The sequence below is a fragment of the Procambarus clarkii genome, chromosome 57 (assembly GCF_040958095.1).
Source record: "Procambarus clarkii isolate CNS0578487 chromosome 57, FALCON_Pclarkii_2.0, whole genome shotgun sequence".
Classification (NCBI taxonomy): domain Eukaryota; kingdom Metazoa; phylum Arthropoda; class Malacostraca; order Decapoda; family Cambaridae; genus Procambarus; species Procambarus clarkii.
Genome location: NC_091206.1, coordinates 12695345 through 12721339, shown reverse-complemented (window position 1 = coordinate 12721339; position 25995 = coordinate 12695345). Strand labels below are relative to the sequence as shown.

Sequence of the window (25995 nt, the reverse complement as noted above, 5' to 3'; positions counted from 1 at the left end):
TCTTTCTATGTATGCCCTACTGGTGGCATGGAAGGAGGTTGTCCGAGTTTCTTCTAGCAAATTTTGTTCAGATGTGCCTTGTTGCATCGAGTAATGACTTTAATCCTCGGTGGGTGTGGTCCTTAACCCCTCTGGTGTTGGCTTAGCCGTGAACTCCTCTTCCCCGCAATATCACTGGTAACTTGTTGAACAAGGTGGTGCTCTTGGTGAACCGCTCCTTGCATTGGGTGTCACTCTTTTCCTCTTCTTCCAAGCAGGATACTTTGGAGCCTTGCTTTTTACAGACTGTCTGATCTCTTAGATTCCAGATGGCCATCGTGTGCCAGGTTCCACAGTAATTTCAAGAGACACTCTTGGCCTGTTTTTTCCTGGATCTTTGGGATGTCGATTATACCATATTCGGGCTCTTCTGTTTGGCAATGAACCTCATTTGGTTTAATCATCTCCTAACTCACTAGTGTGTTTCTTTGACTACTTCCATCTTCAGGGTCTCCAAGTTCTGGCTAAGCTCTATGACTGGCTGGGGCCAGATTCATGAAGTAGTTACGCAAGTACTTACAAGCCTGTACATCTTTTCTCAATCTTTGGCGGCTTTGTTTACAATTATTAAACAGTTAATGAGCTCCGAAGCACCAGGAGGCTGTTAACAATAACAACAGTTGATTGGGAAGTTTTCATGCTTGTAAACTGTTTAATAAATGTAATCAAAGATGTCAACGATCGAGGAAAGACGTACGCGTTTGTAAGTACTTTTGTAACTGCTTCGTGAATCTGGCCCCTGGCTGATGGCCATGGCTGTGGTTCTTATTCCCTAATCCCTAAGCTCCCACATCGCCTTATAGAAAAGGCATGATTCTTGTCCTGGGTTCCAGTAAGCAAGGATGGATCTTGAAAGCCTCGTGCATCTGCTCAAGGCTTGGTTGAACCAGTGCTAAGTTTGGGTAGCAACGAAGGGCCCCACCAGAAACGAGCATTTTATTGTAATCAACACTTAATAATGGCAGGTATAAAAAAGCTTAATGTTTGCTTTAGAAATTGCAAGGTAGAATTGCAAATGTTCATATTGTAAGCGTATATATTTAGTGGATTACTTTATTATTACTACACACGCATTTCTTGCATCTTGTTATATTAAAAAGCCTGTCCAATCTGGTGAGAGTTTCTGATATGCACAAAGCAAAATAATTTTGTCCAGCTTTGATGGCATTTGTTGCTTTATACTAGATTTGAAGTCTCCTTACTTGTTCAATATAGTAGGAATCACCCGTCACATGGTATTTGCTCTCACTGATAGCATTAAATATTATAATTGTCATAGCTCAATCCTGTGTTAAATAGTTCATAGTAGGTGCAGTTCTAAACAAGAAAAATATGGTACAGTATACACAAATTATTGGGGAAACTGTTTCTTTGCTAATTAGGTTTCCCAATTGGGACATTTAAAAAATTACATTATAAAACTCTTAAGAGATTTCTTTGTGATATTTTGGAAATATTATAGGTGAAAGTTGTGTGTCGTGTTGATGCACCATCATCCATTCTAATTTGACCTTTTCATATTTTACACAGACAAGTTTACATCGTACTTTTATTTATTTTTATTTATATATACAAGAGTTCTTACATTCTTGTACAGCCACTAGTATGTGTAGCATTTCGGGCAAGTCCTTAATCCTATGTTCCCTGGAATACGAGCCCCGCGAAGAATCGTTGTTACTACCAAGTACCCATTTTACTGTTGAGTTAAACAGAGGCTACAGTTAAGGATTTGTGCCCAGTAAATCCTCCCTGGCCAGGATACGAATTTAGGACAAAACGCCCGCGGAACGTCAGGAGAGTGCCTTACCACTGCACCACGGAGACTGACAGTGTGAATTATGCAGGGGGGGGGGAAGTTAAGAATCCCTATTTTTAATAGGCTGCAATATTTTACAAAATCATTATAGATAACTGAGGATATCAACACAGAGCCTATATAGTTTTCATGTTTATGTGTACCTGACACATTTTACATCAGGGTGTATTAAACTTTTTTAATAATCTGTGTATGGCAGACTTGATTAGGAATAATCTTCACAGCGATTGTTAAGTCATTTACACAGTACTATGCACAACAATTAATTCCTATTGTATTAGATAGGGAAAGTATTAAACCCTAAATCAATCAGTATAAATACTCTGACATTACTTGCCATAAAATAAATTGCTTTAATTCTGCACTGTAGAATATTCACAAGGTACTGTATATTGACCTGGCTATTTTCTTATAACCAAATGTGAGAGGTGCCTGTTAAAATATAATAATATATGCTGTAATGCAACAGTAAAAACTTGCAATATGAACATTAGGAATGGTCTTCGCTAGTTGTATGAAGGTGGGTCAAAATTTATTTCAGTGATCGTCTTAAACGGGTTCAAGATCATTAAAAGTAATGCACAGCAACTTGACCTGAGCACTGTTTGTGATTTGCAAATTATATATATTTACAATGTTTTTTTAATATAAAATCATTCATTATTCATTTTCTAGCTAATCAGGTAGTCTTTGTGTGTAGTTAAATATATAGTACATGACGTTACAGGTACTAAAGTAATTTATTATTACATATAGCATGGTTGCCCTATATCATATCATCATAGTGTTTTTGCATGTTTAACACACTCGTGTGCTGGCACGAATATATATTATATATATATAGATTATATATATATATATAGGTATATATATATATATATATATATATTACATACACACATACATGTGCGCGCGTGCACACACAATACAAACGTTCTATTTTGTGAATAGAGTTGTGGACTGTTTCAAAGTATCATATAATGAAGATTATAGGGGAATGGGAAACCACAAGTGTAGTTCTTATCCTGTAACTACACTTGGGTAATCAAAGTGTGTGTCATTCCCAGAACTGAGAGGTATGAACTACGAGGAAAGGCTGAAGGAGCTGAACCTCATGTCCCTGGAAAGCAAAAGCGTAAGGGGAGAAATGATAACCACCTACAAAATTCTCAGGGGAATTGACAAGGTGGACACAGACAAACACTTAGCATTGGTGGAACACGAACAAGGTGGCACAGATGGAAACTTAGTACCCAAAGAAGCCACAGAGACATTAGAAAGAATTGTTTTGGTGTCAGTAGTTAACAAATGGAATGCATTAAGCAGTGATGTGATGGAGGCTGACTCCATACACAGTTTTAAATGTAGATATGATAAGAGCCCAGTAGGCTCAGGAATCTGTCCACCAGTTGATTGACAGTTGAGAGGTGGGACCAAAGAGCCAAAGCTCAATCCCCGCAAGCACAACTAGGTGTTTGCGCGCACACATTGAAACCTGCAACTTAAACAGAATATATGACATCCTGCAACAGGTCATAGATTCAAGCTAAGGACACAAAGGTGCCGAACAAATATTAGAAAGTTTTCCTTTGCATAGAGTGGTAGACAGTTGGAACAAAATAAGTGAGAAGGCAGTGGATGGCAAAAGCACCAGTAGTTTTAAGGTGTCGTGTGACTGGAAAGACGGGACGAGCGTAGCTCTTCCTGTAGCTACACATAGGGAATCATGTATACATGTACAGTATACAGGTACTCTAAACTACAAACAATATCAGTTAGCAACATAAAATCATCTTGAATAAATATCATTGAAACTTCAACATTGTTAACTCTCAGGGAGTTTGGACTTGGTTATTGAAAATTTAATTTTAATTGTATTATAATAAAGATCGCAGAGATAATTTGAAAGAGTGTAGCTCAGTAGGCTTTGGATATTTGAGTATCACACAAAAAAGTATTGTATGCAAAATTCAAACAGTCAGTAAACATTAAACCATTGTAAAATTAAATGGGAGATTTGAAGCTTGAGGTCTAACCTGTAAACCTCACACTAACATACACAAATGTGTCTTATGCATATCTAATGAATATGTTTTTTCCCCCGTATATAGCAGAGAGCAATTAATGAAGAGTTTTGTGAAATACAGCATGACAAGAGTACACAAAAGTACTCTGACAAAAGTAGCAATGTCAGAGTAGAGTGAAGAGTATTATATGACGCTTTTATCTTTAATAGATGTACAGATGAAAGTATTTAAATAATATTTGTTGTAGTCTACTCATATTACATTCCAGTTAGCATTGTGTATGACATGGATCAGTGAGGCTTTTCATGTCAATGCCTTTATCAACAGATAACCTGATTGTCAGTGCTTAATTGTTGCAGCCAATTACTCCTTCGTATTTTGAGGAATGTAAGCTTCATTCCTTGCTTTTCAGTCTTGTGTATTAGTCATGCTCTATGCGTAGGTGCACATTACATATTAGAGTCTGATTAATAATAATTTCCATTTTTTTCTCATGTTTGTGAATTGGGCTACAGTCAAACTTTTGAGTTTGAATGCCATTATTAATTCTTCAAAGATTTCGAGGCAGGTAAGTGAATTCATCGAGACGATTCCTAGGATACCACCTGACCAGTTATTTTTCTCAGTTGCTGTTCATGTATCTTAGCATGTACCTTTTATTAAGGTATTGATGATACAATACCATTAGATAATGGAAATGGAAGTTTTACTTAAAAATCATGATAGGATGAATTTTTTTATGCACTTCAGTGTGTGTTCATACCAATATGTTCATAGCTCAGAGTGTTAACTGAATCCTCATTATGCAAAATATCAAATATTGTACTACAGTAGTATAATTTGCTTCTTTTCCCATCTGTTGGACATGTTATGCTGTGGATATATTTTAGCTTGTGTTTTATATGTGTACGATTGAAAACCTTGAAAAATGGACAAGTAGCATTTCTAAAAAAAAAACCTGACGACTAAAAAACAATATTAGCTGTAAAAATCATGTACAAGACAATGTTGACCATGTATTAAGCTATTCCGTGACATATTGTTGTCTATATACAAAACAAGTTGCAAGATACGGCAATGTCTGCAAACACTCACTCCATTTTTATTTTATTATAATTATATTTTATGATTCTTTTGCCCTGATTATGTTTATAATTTGGATACTCATTACTTTATTCATGACATGATTTATTTAAATATATAATTTTCATGTGCAAATATACCAAGAAACTGATTGTTTCTTATTATGCTAGTTTCATTATCCATAATCTGTATTTATGCCTGTATATTGCATTAAGTGTACAGTTTCAATGTTAAAGTGTATACCATTTTATACTGTTTAGTGCTTATATGGTCAGGAGCAATAAAATATTAGGGATAAGGGTGTTCACAAACTGGGTACTTTCTTTTGATAATATTTTACACGACATTTCCTAGTAAAAAAATTATGCTTCTCATTGCAATACTGTAGCAAAAAGCATATGCTTGCTTGGAGGCTCCTACAACAGGAACTGTGACCATAAGAGGAGGATCTCTAACCAGCCCTGTCTAACAGTCTTTTAGGCTGTTCTATTTCACGTGTCATGGTTATCTATGCATGTGTAGTGCACTTTCCTTTTAACATAATGTTGGTTTTCTACCCATAGGCAAAGCCTTGTTGAGTATGGAGGGAATTGCCTACTTTCTTTGTCTGGAAAGCGGTCAAGAGTGGCTTATGAAGTATCTTATGTCCTAAGGTGAGGAGTGAAACAAAAACTTAAGCTTGTGGTTGACAATTTTATGTTTAATACATAATTAGAATCTAGAAATATATGGTCAATATGAGAGTTGAGTCTGCTCAGGAACTGCACCTCTGGGCACTATATCTCAAGAGGAGACAAAGTTCTGGTCCTTTATAGGTTTCCTCAGTCTTGCCTTTCTCCTGCTCCAGCTAGGTGAAATTCAATGCTCTTCCTAATGCCAGATGGAGATCATGCTTCTGAAATAAACTCTGCCCCTCCTGAGTTTGGTTCTACAGCTACATCCTGATTAGAAGGTAATGCCATATTTTCTGGGGGGAAGTGGCACCTGTTGTCGGCCATAGGTGGTTTGGTGCATTCTGTATCTTTAGCATGGTGTTGGCAGGTGAAGAACCTGGACTTCTTGAAACAGGTATTCTATGCTATTGTGTGTGTGTCAGAGGGGTAGCTTCTGGCAGCATTGTGTCCAGGTTTCCATGTTATCACAGCATACTTTGAAAATGTGCATGTGCCTGGCAGATATAATTTTTATTCTTCCTGCTAGAGGCTGTTTGCCCAGCATTTAATTTGGATGGGCTTGGCTTGAGGGTGTAATTGAACTGCCTGACTTTTTCCATCGTTTTATGAACTTGTCGTCTTGGTATTAGAGTACGTATACACATCAACACGAAACAATGGATATGAACGTGATACATTATAATTCAGTAGGTCAAATGTAAATTACTGGTTTGGAAATAGATGTTGCTTTATGAAACATGTTATCGGGGTAACAAATAATTGACATAAGAGTTGCTGGAGTGCCTCAAGTATAGATTAGGCAAATATTTCAGTGGGTGTAATTGGGTATAATAGGAACTGCCTCACATGGCCAATAGCATTGCAGTTTGTTATTAACCGATATTTCTCTAATCACTATGCAATTTCCTCATGTGGTCCATTCACCATGTGCAATTCTTTTCCATTTTATTTGTTAACTATTTTTAGCTGGGTGTAACTTGTAGTATTTTGAATAACTGTACACTTCAAATCTGAATAGCATATTTTAAATACTGTATAGCTAAAATCAATATTTTCATATTGGCAATATTAAATATAAAGGTAGAGAAGCGCGAACATAAGAAATGGTTGAGCACATTTCACCTCGTGCCTCGGCCTAGCAGTAAGTAGGTACCCACGACTTGCGTAACTATTGCAAGTTGTGTTAAGGGAAGGTAATCTTGTTCTACACAATTCCCTACCCTTCCTCATCCTTTTCCATCTTGTGCAACAGCTGCTAGTCTGCAATTACTTAATTTGCAGCACATGTATTGACACCGATGTTGGCATTAACTTATGATTTTCTTAACTACTTTACAGGCAACTTGTGATTTGATTGTTGTTGGAAAAATGCAGCTTCCAAGTTAAGCAGGCAAGCACTTTTTGCAAACTTTTGAAGAGTGTGGGTGAGTTTCCAAATTATGTTGGTTGAGAACGGATTGACATTTTAGAACACAATCCATACCAGTTCCTGGGTCTACCACAATTTCTGGTTTTATGAATATGTTTTTTAGTTATGTTAATGAAGTATGAATGTGCAATGATGCATAATGTTCTGAATTTGTACAAGAAAGTGGAAGGAGCGTTATTTATTAAGGTTAAGATAGGTGGTTTGCCAAGTGGAATAAACTAGAGGTTTCTGGAATACGTACAGTATACCTAGTATAGTATAGAAATGTACCTGCATACAGAGTCGTTAAAAGTTGTTAAACATTTGATGGAATTTGCCAGTGAGGCATCCAGATAAAAGTTTTCCAAAGCAGATTCATTTGTGAAGCCTGTCGTGAGAGGGCGCTCGATAATAATAGTTTGACAAATACTTTTGTAATAAAGGCAATTTGAAGTGTACAGGTCTATTAAACAGGGTACTCTGCTGTAAGAATGGTGCTTGGCTGCAGCCACCACCACTGCCTAGTACAACCTTCTTAATATTTAGAATAAAGCTGTATGTGTGAAATGTGTAAATAAAGATAAGACAAATTTAGGTGCAGGGGGGTGGGGTGCTCTGATCAGCACTGGGGATTACATTCCTGCAAAAACAGTTCATTCAAGTTTCACTTGCAGGAATATTTATTTGAATAGTATATGGGAAAGTTAGGATTAGGTTACAGAGACCTCAAAAGTTAACTGCCAAGAAGTAGTATTTACAGTAGCTGACCGCTTTCTTTCTAGCTCCTGGCCCACCACATGGCCAGTAATACTTTTAATACTGTATGTTAGATACAATGTAGTCCAATTATACAGAATGCTCCATATTTAAAGTTAAGTAAACTCGTAAATATTTGTTGCTAATATAGTAAGATCTTAGTGTAAAGCCATAAGTGCAGATATAACATGAAGCCAATTGAACCTGTATTGCCTAATTGATTTATCAAGTATTCAATAGAGATGAGACTGGTTTGTACTAGAGAAGCTACCAACATTAGCTAATAGGCTAGAGGAAAGTGTATAAAATAGAAAGTTTCTAAGAGTGTGCGTGCTTTGGTATAATCGAATGCAGACATCAGCCATACAGTAAAGCGTGAGGAGGTAAGCAAGGCTACAAATCCTAGAGCAATAATTAAATTTATGTACAACCTAATTGTAGGCTATCAGTAAAAAGCAAATATGCTTGATACAGACTCTAAACATCATGTCCAGTTTTGCTATAACCCAGTTACTACAAAAAGTCTGTTAAACATATTGCTAACATGGCCAATTTTTCTGGTAAGGGTTTATTTATAAATTAAAAAATTCTAGAGTATCAAATGAATGTAAGAGGGGTGAGATCATATAACAATTTAAGATTTTATGATTGCACTGTAATTTGTATTGTATAACCACCAAACACCACTTCTGGAACTTTACAAAGTAAACTGTGTACAAGGCATGCAAATGATTTAAACTTAACCCTCCCCCCCCCCCCCACTTGGCCATTCTAGGGGTCACAAGCCCAGTGGAGCTTCACCGTCCTTGCCCACGTGGAGGGTCCCTTTTCCTAAATATTGTAAATCCCTGACCCACATCACTAAAGCTTTTTACCCCTCCTACATTTCTGAAACTCCTTTTCCTTGAACACTTTTTCTTCACACTCTCACTCCATTTCCATGTTGACTGATGGGTCTAAGTCTGCAGATGGTGTTGGCTACTCTTGTTTTGTATGTGTTGCCTGCCTCCGGAGACTAGCATCTTCACAGAACTTTATGCTATTCTCTCTACTCTTTGTCTCCTGCTTTCTCAATCCTCCTTTGTGGTTGTAGTTGACTCTCACAGTGCCCTCATGGCTCTGGAGTCCTTTAATTCAGTCGATCCGGTGGTGGTCGAGATTCAACATTGGCTGTTTATCTCTAGTAGATTTAAGACAGTTGAGTTTTGCTGGATTCTCAGTCATATTAGTGTCTTTAAATGAGCGTGTGGACGCTGCCACTAAGGAAGCTATTCGCACTTGTCCCATCTCCCGTAAAGGTATTCCTTATTCCGACTTTTAGCCAGTTATTCATTCCTCATCCTTGCCCATTGGCAGGGTTGTTGGTCTTCTGGTACTGGTAACAAACTACATACTTTTAAGAATAGTATGTCCCTGTGGCCTAACTCTTACCACCATAACCTTGCCAGAGCCGTTTCCCACCGCCGGTTGTGTATTGGCCATACGCGCTGAACTCACGGACACTTACGAAGCAAGGCAGCGCTCCATTATTGTTTTAACTACATTGTCCCTCTTACAGTTGTGCATATCTTTGTTGAATGTCCAGACTTCCAGGACGCGCGAGTCTTGGTTTCCGACTATCCCTCGATAGAATTCTTAGTGAATCGGATGCTTTTGATATCGTTTGCCTTATGCATTTCTGTTCTCTTGTTGGCATCCTTAGTGATGTTTAGCGCCCTTTCATTATTCTGCACATTTGATGGTCCTACATAGCCTTCCCGGCTTGGTGCCTTCTTTGATTACTTCACTTACCTTATAAGTAAACAAGTAGTTAACAAATTTGTTTTGCTGCTGTACCATATTTATATTGCTGTATTAAAACAAGGTTTTCATGATATTTTACTACATATACATGCACTTACATAAGTTCCGTTAAAAATAATATCTGGTTGAGAATGACTGCTCGTGCAGGCACAGAATGGAACATAATTTGCGACAGAACAAAAGTGGTGATTCCCAATTTGTCTATTTAAATTGAAGTACAGTATTTATGAAGAGTTTTATCAATTTAACACTGAAAGTGACTAACTTCATGTTTATGCTTATTAATAATTTTTTGACATTAGTTTTCCAAATCTTTGTGTACTTTGAACTTGACTCATATTCAAGCATATACTAGATCATATCGACAATAGAAAACCACAACACATTCTTATAAATTGAGCATCCAAAATGCATGGAATCACATAAAAAAGAACTGTGTATTATGTACTGTGGTTTAGCAATATATAACAGGTTACACAACATCCATCCCAGAAAGTAAGGAACCCATTGAACAGTTTACCTTTAACAGCTATCTAGATGTCACCAGGAACAGTCAAAATGACTAAAGTAAAACATACAGATTGTGATAAAGGAGGAAAAGGCTTTGCTTAAATTGTACATTAATTTCAGTATATTTATAATTAGCTCATACAATATTGAGTAATGTCATTATGATATACCATCATCTGCCCTTTGTATAATGTCACTTCATTGAAGCACAAATATTTGTGCTCCAATGCTGCTTCTATTATACTCAGTAATTGGCTTTGCTTCTAGTAATTAAATATACTAGTACAGTATACATATCAAAATATACCTGTGAAATGTAATAACTGTATACATTATTGAGAGTGCAGTAATTTTCACTGGCCCTTTGTCAGACTTTGAGGAATTGTAAAAATAAGCTTGTCGTCATTCGAACTGTATACAAATCTTGTGCCCTTGCTGACTTTCAATGTCCAGTGAAAATTGAAAAAAGTTATACTGGTTCTGTACACAAAACAAATTTGGAAGTAAGTGCTTGGAATTTTTTAATAAGTATATATGAATGATCTTTCATTGAATTGTAATTTCATAATCCAGCCCCGCCTTAAATGTTCTACATCAGAATATGCAATTATTGTAATTTCCTAACAACTTGATGTAAAATCCATAGTTATATTGTAATGTCATAAATAACTTTGCAAATGCAGGACAATTCTTACATTTATATTTCAATGCAGCTTAGCAGGCTGGGCCACATTAGACAATTGTGAAGCAGGCCTGACCACAATAGTGTTAACTAATAAGCAGTGTAGATTCAAAGCTGTTTAGTTATGGCAGAGATATATAGTATTGTATATATAGTGAGAGAGGGTGATGAAACATCTGGGAGGCATGGAAAGCGACATAGATGTGGGACTTTTTATGAGATACATTAGGGTGACAGGAGAAATTAAACTAGTGGCAGCCCCAGTAAAGTTTACACAGTACTGTAGTGTAAATTAATGACCTGGCAGATTGAGTACAGAGTTACATGATTTCACAGATAATGCAAAAGTAATCACCCAAATTACAAATACGTATGAAATTGAAGCATCTTCCAGCATGACTTGGGCTGAGCAATTGAAGTGAACAATATCTGATGAAATATAATGCGGGGAAAATGTCATGCAAAGCATGATTTCAGTTCAACACTGATGCATGTCAAGCAGAGGAAATAGAACTTTGAGTGACTTTTAATATCACCACAGGATCACATAAATGACAGTGCCTGAGCATATACAATGCTCAGCAACTTGAAGATATAACTTAAGGACAAGATGGAAACCTCAGAAGAGAGGGTAGATTTCCAATAGCTGCCTAAAATGGGATAGAAAAAAACACAAAAACATCACCACATAGACAACGATGACTGAATTTGAAAATGTTGATACACTTCAAAATACCCACTGCAAATAAAGCTAAGACATGGGTGCTTTTTCAACCTATACACCACATGTTAAAGGAATGCTATAAAATTTTATTTTGGTAATTTATCAAATGCAGTTAAAGACTGCATTTCATAAAATTCATAATGGTAACAGGACACCCCAAGCAGTTTGCTTCCTGTGCTTTTAATTACTGTAGGTAATTTTATAATATACTGTACCCAGTATATCTATACCTGTATAAATATACATACTATATACAACAATATATAGATTGTCACATTTGACTTCACAAATGCAAATACGAGCTGAGCACTTTCTTCCGTCTTGCAAATGTCGTCGGCGACTAAACACAACAGGTCAGAGCCAAGCAAAGCCCAGACCAATAAGCAAATAGCTGCCAACTAGCCCATGAACTTGAAGATGTGTACACGAAAAACAATACAATGAAATAATACATAAAATAGGCTGCAAAAATAAACCTAGACACTAGTTAATCACAAACTATTTTGTAGCATTCTACCAAACAACCTGGATAACAAGTAGAGGGAATCATTTCACCCATGAAAAGGGGCTGGGCCAGACTACAAAGCGGCACATACATAGGACAGGTTGTGTCTTGATGCAGTTGTCAGCTAACGACGTTTCCCACACTATCATAGACAAATACCCCCATTGTGCCACAATTTATATATATAAAATATTGAAAAGTGTAAGACAAAATAGGATTGCATCCTCAAGCAATATGCTTAATACATGTCCCTGACATGTAAAATTAAACCTCTAAGCATGCTTGACAACAAATTTGACTTATGAAAGCTTTTCTTGGCACATTATCCAGAATTGCAGCGTTTAAGGGTATATATTTTTATAAGAATATTAATAACACATCAGATTTTATGTTAATATATATATACTGTACGGTACCGTTTTTGAAGCAAATCTGGTAAATAACTATTATACACCCCTAAATACTGTACTATACTAGCCCACTTTAATAAACATTTAAATCCTTTTAGTTAAGAGCCATCGTTTTCTACGATGGAATTAAACCAGTCAGTAATGTAAGATGTTATTGGAGTGATGAACTTGGAAATGCTTGTGATGGTCGAGTAAGTAGCATCCACAGCGACTAAAACCCAGCCCTGTGTTGTTTCCACTAAGCGCATTACTGTTGGGGTCCAAGCCTCTACTGCACTGTCAACCTGTGGAAGTAGTCAGTATATGTGCTGCTGCTAGTTAGAAATAAACATATGAAATACTGTACATTAAAAAATACTTGGAATGCAATACTAGTCTACTTGCATGTTTTAAACTACAGTATTGTATAGTATATTTAAATATTTTCTTAAGTCACTTACATATTAAAAAAATAAACTTTCTCTTCCTCAGAATTTACCAGTACTAGACTTTTGCTTCAGGATTTGCTACTCTAAAACAGCAGTATCAAAGGGGCAAACCACGCAAGAGCCAGAGCAATGAACCCCAAGCCAATGCACCCTTCCACGACACGCAAGAAGGGGGCTGATCAGAAGCAGCGAAAGCTAAACAAGTGCAATGGGCCACATGCAGTGGGAACCACAGAGGAGTTCATCTCAAATAATGGAGGGGGGCTACAACAAACTCTCCCCATTTATTGACTACTACTCCTCAGAGGCAACCAATAACCAACCAGGGTGATAAGGCATTCAGGATACCCCAGAAGTGGGGGGGGGACACCAGCATAGAGCCACGATCCATGCCAGATATAAAATACATTTTGTCTCCCCACAAGGATCTGTGCCAGAAAAGTCCCCTAGAGAAACAGAAGGCAGCAGCTCAACTAAATCTGCCGTTGAAGTAGAAAGGCAGTTGGCTCAAACGTACTAAACAGTCATCACCCCTAGACTCGGAAACCCTCAATCATCTCAGAACTGGGAGACCCATGTAAAAGGGGCACCTTCCAATTGGAAGTTTGCCTCTCAGAAAACAGGCCAAACCCCCCAGAGAAAGTAACTCTGGGCAGGCTTAAGGCAACAGCAGTGAATACCAAGAGATGACCACTAGGCATATGCAGTTCAAGATGAACAGTTAATAAAAGTCCACACACAAATGAGGCAAAAACATAAACAGTGTGAAGCACACATTAAAACAAATAGCAAATACACAAGGAAATGACACCTGTAGGGGGACATAAAACTGAATCCAGGATGGCCAGCACTTAATTGAAAAACTGGGAGCCAAAGGGCACTGGGGTGTGAAAAGGAGCATAACCATAAAACTCATAAACATAAGTGCTAGGCACTATGCCTTGAGGTGTCAAGGTTGGTTTCTAAACTGTCTTGGTCTCTATATAACATCTTGGCATTTCCTTCCTCTCAAATTATGGTGGCCCTTTCAGTTGGGAATATTTGTATCAAAGTAGCATTTTTGTTGCCTCATGTCTCTGGCTAAAGGGTTGGGGGGGGAGCTTTCTCCCCTTCTCCAGGTTTGTTCATTTGTAAAACTTTTCCTTTTCTGGCAAACAATGAGTCGGCTAGCTTTCAGAAAGGTCCTTCGGTGATTGATGCTTGGTTGGTGCAGTCAGGGGTGCGTCGTTGTTTTGTGCTGCGACAGGTAGCTGCAAAGCGCTGTGTACCACAGCTTCTGCCTTGCTGCCTATTTCTTTAGTCCTCTGTTTTAAGGCTTGTATTTTCCAGGTTGTAAACAACATCACAGCTAGCCAACCTGTGACCTACCTTCGGGCCCATGATATTTATACATACGCAGCACTGCCTAATGTTTTTTCCTATATGTTGTGAACTGATGTTTGGGCTCAGGTTTTGGAGATCCAACAGGTTCTTGGCTAATTACCCATTTGTAATTAGCCAAGTGTAGCTACAGAATGAGAGCTGTGCTCGTGGTGTACTGTCTTCCCAGTGCTCCTCGTCATACAACAGTTTGAAACTACAGTACTGTACTGATGGTTTTGGTATTCACTGCTTTCTTGCTTGATTTGTTCCAACCATCTACCACTTTGCAAAAGAGAACTTTCTAATTTTTACCTTTGTTTACTTAGCTTGTATCTGTGCCCTCTTGTTCATGAATTTGCAGGTTTCAAGAAATCATCTTGTTGATTTCTGTGACTATTTTGTGTGAGTACTTGGTTAATGTCTTCGGTCCCAATCAGTCTTGTGTGATGTTGGGTTTAGGAATTGTACCTGCTGTATCTCCTTCTCCCTGGAAAGTCCCTTGTTTTCCCGTTTCTCTGTGGTTAGTTTCAGGGTGCCACCAACAGGCTCATAGAATACCAGGATTGAGTGTAATAAAACGCCTCTTTCTGGAAGAGTCCTAGTGATTCCCCGACTCCCTACCGAGTTTGTCGATTAGTTGTCCATCAGCTCCAGATTGACCTTGGAGCCGACTGTGGCCAGGGCTTCAGGCCACCTAGTGGTGGCAATTAGTAATAATAGGTTTGAGTTACTGTAGTTTCAAGTGAATCATTTGTTCTGAATGAACCACATAGTTGTTTGCCAGTTTCGATGCTGTTATCTTGGTAAGACCACTAGGGCTCTATTCAAGAGGCATTTTGTTTCAGTGCTGGTTTAGTTACCTTACTGTTTGTATGTGTGTTTTGGTTTGCCCACCTTTCTGGTGGCCTTTTCTTGCTTAGGGTGATCTATGAGTCCCTGCTCCTTGTGCCACTTTGAAGGTGAGGCAGGTTTTGGCCTCTGATACCCTGGTAGCCTTACATGACTTGCAAGGGCTTGGCACTGATTTAATTTTGTAGATCTTCCCAAGTAGCAATCACAAAGGACCACCATAGGAGCCCTCCCAGAAAATTATACTATGTATCTGTGTATACAACAGGCCTTACCTGTATTAGTATCATATTTGTTAACTTAAGAGTACTTGCATAATGTACGACAAATAATTGTATTTTAAGACTGGTCTGAAATAGTATGTACCTAATTAGAAGCCTGGTAAACTGTATACAGTATTCTAGTTCATCAATTGTATGTGTGGAAATAATCATGATTTTTATTACAAATAACTTTAGTATAGTACTGTATACATTTTTCAGTCACACATGAATACTGTACCTGTTGACCAAGGGTTTGTTGGGAGATAGCCGACAGGTTACTGACATTATGGGTCATACAAGTAGCTTTGGGTGTGTCTTGGCACTCATGACACCAGAGACTGGAAAATAAACAAATATATTAAACAAGACACTGTGGATGACAGATTTATCAGGTGTGGCAATGATGTAAATGTTTACTGGAAGATGTTGTAATGGTATAACAGCACTGAAGGCTGTGCTAATGGCATCACAGTTCACTAAAATCTGTAGTAATAGTACATAATAGGAATTAGGTTGTATCATGCAGTAATCTGTGAACATACAATTAACAGAAATATTGTAAATAGCATATACTCACTTGATAAATAGATTGCCATAATTTGCCATGGTGAGAATATCATTGTTGGTCTGGAGAACATTTGCAGAGGTGACATGAGTGGTCTTTCGGCACAAGGGACACTCGATCTTGCCAACATTGAGCAACTGGTGGATACACTCCTCACAGAAGGTGTGATGACATTCAAGATATTTTGGGGGCCTCTTCTCACTGAATTCATCCAGACACACTGAACAGGTCTGTAATAGTTAGAAGGCTAATTAAGAAAATCATACCGTTTCAAAGATATTCGAATACATAGGGAACAAGTGATGAAAGGCCCGGCAGAAACTGCTGGGGCCTTTCTATTTGATATTTTGTCAGCCATGGCTGCTTACACCCCTCCCCTTTTGTGGCTTACAACTCGAGATGTGACTGTTTTTGGAACCTGATGATTGTTCTTATTGTTTCTATTGTGAGTGGATGGTAGCATCTCAATGTATAGCTTCAGGGAGCCACTGGGACTCAAAAAAATATAATGCACATTTCTAGGTGTTTTTTTTTTGCAGACTGGCTTGCAGGGGGCAGGGCTTTTAAATGTAGGGTTTTATAGCCCATGTCTATAGTGGGTGATCCACCATTGATTTTTCTGTGGAAGTTTGTGTCTGTTGTTCAACACTTGTCATATTGGATTGAGTCAGCTTTCTGTGCCTCAGCAGATATGGGAGTTTGTGGTGGTTTCATTGTTACTAGATATTTCTGTTTCCCTTTTAAATTGAGTGAAGATAGTACATCATTTTATTGCATATGGAAGGCTACTACACAATTTAGGATCATTTATTTGCATGGATTTTTGGTTTGGGCGAGTCAAAATCTTGGAACATCAAATGGAATCGTTTTTCTTTTGTGGTTTGTGTTCTGTTGCAGCCCTCTAAGAAACATTAGGGGGGGGGGGGCTTGATTGGTACTGCACTTTAAAGAGTTGTGAAGATATGGACCACACTCATAAATTTGTGTAGTACTGTACAGTACTTCCATATTTTAAATACATAAGTTGATAAGAACATTCTATGCTCATATATTAATTGTGGCTTAACGTAACAATAGTGGTTGTTTCCTACAGGTAAACTGGGAGGTGTTATTTGACAACCATCTGTGAATCTCTGAACAGTATGAAAAAAATTGCAATGGCTTTAATATCTGTAAGTGCGTCACATACATTATTTGTAGTTGTCCTATCACATTGATACCTATACTGTATTAGAGTTAAAGTACATTTACTTGATTTGTATACATGTTCACAGCACCCATTAGTACTGAATGATGTGGCACAGTAATTTGCCACCAAGAATGTGGCACTAGTGTAACCCCCAAATGGCAAACCTGTAGCCATAATCATAGCTGCACACAGTTTAACTAGTTTGTTATGGATGCCATATGCATCTTGTTTGCAGTAGCAGAATGGTTAGTTACCTACTGAGATTACGAACTGAACCCCAAAAATTCTTAAAAGCATGTGATTTACATTTGTTCAATTTAGATCAAATTTTTAATTTGCATAGCATGTTTTCCAATAACTATTCAGTAGGCAACAGTGGAAACATTAGTTACAATGTGTATGCAATTATTGAACTCATCCCACATTTACCCACTGTAAATAATATTTGGCTAGCATAACACTGTGATTTCCTTGTGTATGATATACCTGTACAATGACGTAGTCTAAGGGAAAATGATTTACAGCAATGTCGGGGATTGAACCTGGTAAACACCAGCTGTGCACCTAACTAACCCTAGCTAACGACATGCTAAAATCTTTTTAACTAGTGACCCTACTGAGTTCACTAAACAATTTGGAGACACCGACTCGGTGCCCAACCAGGTTTTACGAACAGCCCGCATTCTGATGTGGGTAATGGTGTTTTCTAGCATACGCTTTATTGAAATACACCAGAGTGCATGCAGGCTATTCGTAAAACCTGGTTGGGCACCGACTCGGTGTCTCCAAAATGTCTAGGGTCCCTGATGGTCGGAAAGCAGGGCTTAAAAGAGCAGACACTCGACCCTTCAAGCATGTCTGAGTACAGCATAACGTAATTATAGGGAAGATATCCCGTGTCCAGTGATATTTAATGATAAACTATTGATGTTCATAATGCAGACAATACACACAATGACAATCTTTCAATTTCAAACTGTTGATAGTATTTATGCCTGAGCCAACTCTTTTTAACATTAAGGACACTTACTGGGAGGAGGGAGTGAGCTTGTTCAGTAGACTTGACATGATAGAAAGTAGTTTCATCAGGTAATGATGGATATAGAGACATTGTTCCTTCCTGTGAAGTTTCGTACACTACTGGATTTTGTCTGGTAATTTGTGAAATATAATGAATGTAGTCATTTAATGCAGTAAATTATCTGCAATATTTAGAAGCCTTCTACAGCTGCATGTTCATTGCTGGAAACAAAAGTTATGTAAATACATTACAATAAAAACCGAGATCATTGTTGTTCAAAGCAATATTTACATAGTGTCAAGGAACCCCGCTATCACTTCAACACCAGGGGAAACCTCGCACTGAGACTGGCACTTCTATATAACTAAAACACACTGGTTTCTAAGTAATGCGTGTCGGTTTAGAATGAATAATACGCTAGTGAAATGTGAAGAGCCAGAGGGCAGCAACACGTCCTAGACTGACTGGGACCAGACCGGCCTCGCTGCCACACTTGTGCGTCACTCAGCGCTGGTGCCACTTGTGTACACCCGCATATTACTTCTCCTACCTCATAACAATCTACGATTCCCTGTAACTAAATAACCACTTCTGTGGTTAAGTGAATAAGGATTTTATTTGCAATCCCGAGGTCATCTCGGAAGCAATCAGGTCATGTAAATAAGTAATACGTAATAGAGCGCGTGTCAACCATGGACAGCCCACAATAGTGAAGATATTACACGTCAAGAACAGGTCTGTTGCCATGACCACGTCATGAGTCACAGACAGTATTACCAAAAGTCAAGCTTTAATTGGTATCGAGATGCTTTGGTAGACGTTACACGGTTTTCAGTGTTTTCATAGTATAGTTGGGTTTGTTCACGATGGATTCATAATCGGGAATCCCGGCCGGGACACACATGATTGCACACGTTTCCGTTTCATCTGATGCTTATGTTCACCTACCAGTAGGAACCCGGGAGTTTGCCAACCTTCCCCAGTAGTATTGATATGACAACTCTTGCTGCATGAAATAAGCCGTTTTTTTGTTTTTATCTGAAAAGTAAAAAATTATTTCAAACTCGGTCATCTTGCGAAATTGAAATTGCGAAGAGCGAGAGCCAAATCCTATAGTTCCTGAATTGTGTAATGTACGATCAAGTACATTCTGGCTGCTCGTAGATGTACTCGCATACCGATTAGATTATACCGTACCATCTCATACATTGTACCTTCCCATATTCTGTACTGTAATTCATCTCTCTCGCGTTATACACAAACGTTCCATACCAACTCGCCCCTCGGGGTAAAAATAAAATAAAACGCCTTATTGGCCAAGAGCTGGGGTAGGTTACATTTGTGGTTTGTTGACCAGACAACACAATAGAAAGAAGGGACGACGACGTCCCTTCAATTTCTAGTGTGGTCTGGTCAACATGCTTCAGCCACGTTCTTGTGACTCATCGCCTGCATTTGTGGTTTACTTGTGGTCTCTTAACAGCTTGTATGCATACCAGCATCCAGTCTTGCTATATAGTCTAGACATGGTTACATAGTCTTCCTGATTTAGTCTCTCTTCATAATTAATGTTAGACTTTTGGTCAACGACCGGGCCCTCAAGGTAAGGTACTGTGTCAGGAACATCACCCCCTCATCATCCAAGATAATGATAATCAAGACAGGCAGCGATCGAGGTGCTGCGTGTGGCATGGCCCACACAGTAAGGTTCAGGGAGCAGCAGCAGCAACACATAAGAGCAGTCTGCACGCACACTCAACACGTATAAAAACAAGTTTGAAAACGAATCGAAAAATCGACCAATTTACACGTTGAAAACACTCGATCGATAGCTGTAGCATATTTCGTGTTATCGTATTTAAAACGTTTCCTTATGCGGAACAATTTCAGATAATAAACGATGACATATCGGTAAGCAAGACTGACAGTGGAGAGGTAGGGAGCTACGAGTAAGTACATTGATCGTGAAAATGACACACTGATTCATACACTTTATTTCAGGTTAGCACTGACCCCATGGGACCAATATGGCTCGTGAACGCCATCATCCTATGGCACTACTAACTAACATTAGGTGAAGGTGAATCAGAACTACGTAATGATCCCGTAAAAATAAAAGAACGTGAAGATGAATGAAAACGAGGAATTCACAGTAGGAATAACAACAATTTATTTGTAAATAAGCACGCCATCACGTTCGTCGATGAATGGAACTATGTACGCAATGGATGAATGATGTTTTAGGATGCTTGTGACGTCACTGATGATCATGATGGGGCACAACATATATACCTACCAACGTCTTGAAGCAGGTGCCAGAAGAAACGGTCATGACCGCACCAACAGGAGCACATAAACCTCGCTGCCAGGCGTAACGGAGAGCGTGGGTGGTGGTGGTGCTCATGTATCAGTACTTACCTAACACTAAATATACGGGATTGAACTGAAAGCCTTGTGCGTTGCATTTTAATTTTTAAAATTAAAAAATTCAAATGTTTATTCAGGTAAAGTACATACATACAAGGTGTGATAAATTCATTGATGAATTTATAGATAGATTTTGTAGGGATATGTGCTAGCTCTAACAGACCTGTATGAGAGATGTGAGAAGTTTGTGCAAGTGTTTGAGATTGGTTGTGTCTAAGAAATTAAGATTCAAATGCACAACAATGTGCAATGTGCCCCTTTTTTGGCCGCTAGCGGCGAAAATCGGTCGGTTTTTTGGCAGGTAGCGGCGAAAATCGCGCTATTTTTGCCCGCCAGCTGCAAAAATCGCATAGTTTCTGCTTTCGCTATTTTTTAGCCCAAAATTGGGCTACTTTCGCTACTTTTTAGTCCAAAATTGGGCTACTTTCGCTACTTTTTGGCGCAAAATTTCGCTACTTTCGCTACTTTTTAGGCCAAAATTGGGCTACTTTTGCTACTTTTTAGCCCAAAATTGGCCTTGATTGTGAACGTGTCTTGATTTGTGAACTTGTTCGTGGAGAGAGACTGGATAGAATTTGAGAAACAATTGTCGGTGTTATCGCTGTGTTCACGCCGCCAAGTGCGATAAGATCATACCCATGTGAACACGTACCTGGTGGCGGACGTGCGTGCCAAGTTCAAGTATGTTTATTGAGACAAGAAAAAATACATCTCAAAAGGATAGAGTAGCTTAGGCTATTTCTACACCCCAGCGTGCGTGCCACGGGGCCCGTGTCTGGCACTGACTGTCTCATGATAATGGGTGCAAGCTGCTAAATGTCCCGCATACTACTCTATTATGTTATAAGCCTACATATTGCCAGCATTCACATCTAGTTTTTGTTGTTCTGACAGACTGCGAAGAAGGTGGAAGCGTGTGCCGGGGTGGTGGTGACATAGTTCGCTTGGATCGCTCCCTACGTTATGATATTTACCGAGAAAAAGTGAGCAAGGATCCTCTTTCAAGACCACTCAAGAGTGTACTGCATCACTTAAAATATTGTATCAGCAGATTCTGTGAAGTCACACTTGAGGTGTATACAAATTTGTACATTTTATTCTAATATACACCTTCCGCAAACACTTGTGAAATGTAGATAGCCTGTATTAGTAATCTTGCTATGGATATAAATGTAAAAATCAAACTTGTGTTGTCCCTTATCGTTTAGTGCATCTAATCATCTTTTCATATTTGCAATTCGCGTGTGGTAATGTTGCCGAGCTCTATGGCCACGCACATCAAGGACAGCACACGCCAAACTTCATTAACAAAACCCTTCCGCATGTTGCAAAGCTGTTTTTATTCCCATAGCCTTCCTTTGGATCTCACGGGCGTTGATCGTGGCGCTAACGTTATGCGTGTTACCCATCTCTCTTACCTTTGAGTTTAATGCTCTAAGCCCCTTAACTTGCTTACGGTCTTGGAATACACGTACTTTTAGATTAATCCCAGAAACCAACCCAGTGCCACAGACCGAGAGCCTGCGACCACATATCCTTCGTTTACGCAACAAACATTTGAGCCTATTCCAATGCAACATGACTTTGCAATGTGCAAGACCCGACAGTGGGGATGCTCGTAATCATTTTCCCTTCGGGAAGAGCGCTACCTATATGTTACACTGACACTTGAGGACGCTCGTGCAGTGACCAGAGAAAAACTCTGTTGGTCAATGTTTTCTTTAATGTACTCCACATGCAAGGTCGGGCATTTTTTTAAACATCTCACATCCATGTGATGTTTATCATAAGTACGTAATGATTATCCAACATTAAGACTTGAGAATGGTCCAGGACGGACCAAAACGGCGTCGTCCCTTCACTTTCTAGTGGGTGGTCTGGTCAACATTTCAAGATCTTCGAAGTACAATTTCATTTATGCACTTAAAAATTGAAAGTTTAAACACGGGGAAAAGATTAATCATAATCCAAGCTATGGAGACCACGTTCTTTTTTCAAACTTTTGGAATTAAAGCGGGCGACAAAAATATGCCGACTCTCAGCCCTGTGGCCCTCAACCATTCCCGGTATAACACTGCAAACCCGATAAATTTTTATGGTAATCTTTATTCCTTCAGATTTAGCATTAGTTTATGCTGAACAATAAAATTATTTCGCTGCTGAAACGAGCAATTGTCAAAAGAAGAAAACCCGGGAAGATATTAAGTACCTTTGGATTATCTAGCGACACTGGTGCTATACTCTTATGTATTTGTAATGTCTATACATAAGACTTTCAACAAGGACGATCTGCTTTTTAGGACAATCGTGACTAAATTGGACAATGCAATTAGGCCAAGAAAGCAGGAAGGTGGTGCTCCTCAGTTAGGTTAAACGTGTATGGCCAATACGTAACCTAACCCGTTTTCACCAGCCACCAAAGAGTGCTAGAAAGGGGCAGACTGTCACGATTGTCTCGTGGATTGTCCAGTGGATTAAGGTTTTAATTATGCCGAGGGGAATTCAAAGTGTAGGGAAACCCCCCAGTCGCCACGGTGTATGCCATTATATTTATTGTGTCAAGACCTTTTCACCCCCACTACTCGGCATAAAAAAAACCCTTAGACAGCGAGAGCTTTCGTTTTAGCCCATGTAAACAGTAGGGAAAACAGCAGACTAATATTATGACATTTATAAATATAAAACGCATCTAGAGCTCAAAAGGAAATGGGCTGGTGCGTCAATGCGTCACTCACTCGAGTCCTCCCAATTGCAGATTTTTCAACAAAACTGTTTATAATTAATCAATTCCTCTGTATTAATAATTTGAGAAAGACAAACTTCCACAGGAGGTAAAGTTCGTAACACAGATCATAAAGACGAGGCGAAAGAAATGCTTGCACACAAGCGAGCAGGATGGCTATAATTTACTTGATAGGTGCACGCTCTTCTAATTGTGCTTTTTAAACACCCCAGGCGGAATGAGACAAGATCTAGTTTATTTATTTATTTATATACAAGGTACATTGGGTTAGAGAGAATACATAGTGGCTTTACAAGAATGTAAATACTATGCTACTACGCGCAGCGTTTCGGGCAGGTCCTTAAAATTGTTAGATTAAGTAGGTAAATTCTAGCAGAATTAATAAAATAACATTGCAAGAAAAAAATGAGATGAGAGAATAGTAAGTATATTAAAAGCACATTGGTATATTAAAGCTCTGGTTGATTAAATTACCAATCAAGTTGTCAATGTAAACAAGATTAATACACCGTACAGCAGATTGATAGCACATAAGACAGTAATGATCACATTGCTAAATATGTTCGGATTGGGTACATAAAGATGGGTAGCAATAGATACAGTACAATCTCCCTAATTTTAAAGCAACAAGGTAAAAAAAACTATGCAGATGAGATTGGGTACTTTTTAGTTTTGTTTTTGAATGACGCAAAAGTTGGACAGCTTTTCAATTCATTAGGGAGCGAGTTCCATAGACTGGATCCCTTTATTTGCATAGTGTTTACACATAAATATCTTTGATATCCCCAGAGTCAAACTTAATTTCTGGTGTGGTGATAATGGGTCCTATTACATCTGTCCAGGGAGAGTTTCAGAGAAGGATTAATGCTCTAAGGCTTTTACATCAGTGGCAGATCGCCCACACACATACACGGGACCAAGATAGACAACATTAGCAAAATTTTTATACAGAAGGAGACTACCATAGAGCAACATAAAAAGGTACGAACAAAGACCTGCTTCTAAGTCTCTCCAAGACTTGTGCTATATATACTCTACGCGCAACAGCAATTATGGTTGTAATGACGCCACTGAAGCTGTCGTTGGAGGACAGGGAACAAACAAGGGGGGTGAGAATGCTAGAGGGAAGGAAATTACACCATTGAGGGCAACTAGGAAGAGAGCAGTTTTCAGAACACTACCTTGGGATCATTATATTGTCTAAATGTCACGAAGTTGTACGAGGTCTCATTAACTGAACGAACAGAGGAAACTTTGAAGAGGTAGATTGCGACTTGGCCGAAACAATGAAGATTCTTTCTTTACCTAGAAAAGGATACAGAAAACGGGCACCTGAAGTCTTTGACCTACATTCTTACTGCGTTTGATGCACATTACAATAAATAACTTTGCTGTGGCACGACGGATGTTTTAAAGGGAGACTTGTCACTCTTCAAATAACAAAATTGAGGAGCGAGAAAGGTGGCTAGTATGTTTTAAGAAAATCATGCATACCACACTAATTAGGAATAATGCCTTTCAAAACGCAGGTGAAGAAAATGCAAGTTTGGTTTTGTACCTGTTCAACGTAATGGAATAACAATGGCAGTTCTGGTTAAGATTTCTTGAAACAAGCACTACGGTGCAGTGATCTGAACCGATTCAAAAGAAGCACTACAAAGCCGTTTGTACTCTTACATGAATGACTATGTAAGAAAAAAGTTAAGATATCAATTATTTTGATAGTGCGCGTTATTGGCCAATTAAGAGTTGGAACTCTTAATATCAACTCTTAACTGTAATTGAGTGCTGAATACTTTAGCGACATTAAGATAGTGAAGTTACCTTATAAGTGAAGCGAGCATCACTTACAAACATCGGGGGAAAAAAAAAAAAACGATAGTTGCTAAAATCTAGGGATCTGTGAGGGTACCAACCAATGATTCACTTTACAGGTAAGCAAGTCCCAGTTGTGTCTGGGTACAAGTGTGAGGAGGAAGATCAGTGGAGGGCAACATCGAATATGGCGTGAGGAAGTTTAAGAGTTCGCACAAGTCGGAATATTGAGAACAAAGGTTCACGACACCTGAGTCCATACGAGCAGCTCTTTAGCCACCATTTAACTACTTAATAGTTGGAAAATATAGGGTAACAATATATCTCTTCCCGATTATAAATCTATATAAATGTTTGCGGCGTTCTGTGTTGCTGTGGATGCTCTTCGTTATAGGGTTCATACAACCGTTGCTTGGTTACCGACACTTATAATGGTACACGACTAGCAGTGTCCAAGCGTGGTGGGTCCTGCCGCACGCTATCAGGTGTTTACATACTGCTAATTAACCACTTTGTGGCCAGAATGCGACGGTCTCGCTTCATCCCGGTCATCTTTCAATCCCCGACCGTCCAAGTAATGGAGCACCATTCCTTTCCCCCATCCCAAATCCTTATCCTGACCCTTTCCAAGGGATATATAGTCTAATGGCTTGGCACTATCCTCTGTCAGTTCCCTTACATACTGTTGGCGCAGCGCATACAAATCTATTATGTTGATAGGAAACTGCGCTATGTTGAACATGAGTACTCTATTTTGCTGAATATATTTTGTAATATTAAGGGGAATATGTAATGCTTATAAATCCAACGTAGGATTTCCAGAGATGCAAGCAAAATGCCTCCGAGGATTATTATAATATAGCAGTTGCAGGTTTCTGTTAAAAAAGACAACGTAC

General features: G+C 38.7%; 1 protein-coding gene across 3 annotated transcripts; it reads right to left on the bottom strand.

The window, feature by feature from the left end:
* Nucleotides 1-5644: 5644 nt before the first annotated feature.
* On the bottom strand, nt 5645-18642 carry LOC123745053 (tripartite motif-containing protein 2). 3 transcript variants are annotated; one of them, XM_045725340.2, is made up of 5 exons: nt 18531-18642; nt 18124-18335; nt 15917-16134; nt 15578-15677; nt 5645-12721 (listed from the first exon to the last, which is right to left on the bottom strand). In XM_045725340.2, the coding sequence occupies exons 2-5, from the start codon at nt 18202-18204 to the stop codon at nt 12536-12538; spliced, it is 585 nt and encodes a 194-aa protein (XP_045581296.1). In that variant the 5' UTR covers nt 18205-18335; nt 18531-18642; the 3' UTR covers nt 5645-12535. The 3 variants fall into 3 exon arrangements, with proteins under 3 accessions (XP_045581296.1, XP_045581299.1, XP_045581298.1); XM_045725343.2 differs by having other exon boundaries at nt 18580-18616; XM_045725342.2 differs by having other exon boundaries at nt 18490-18600.
* Between the last annotated feature and the right edge of the window lie 7353 nt (nt 18643-25995).

Bases quoted from the DNA above. Each gene is read 5' to 3' on its own strand.
- LOC123745053 (XM_045725340.2), bottom strand. From the start codon at position 18,204: ATGTCTCTATATCCATCATTACCTGATGAAACTACTTTCTATCATGTC. The intron at 16,135-18,123 runs GTAAGTGTCCTT...TAACTATTACAG, and splicing joins AAGCTCACTCCCTCCTCCCA to ACCTGTTCAGTGTGTCTGGA. The intron at 12,722-15,577 runs GTACAGTATTCA...CTACTTCCACAG, and splicing joins AACAAACCCTTGGTCAACAG to GTTGACAGTGCAGTAGAGGC.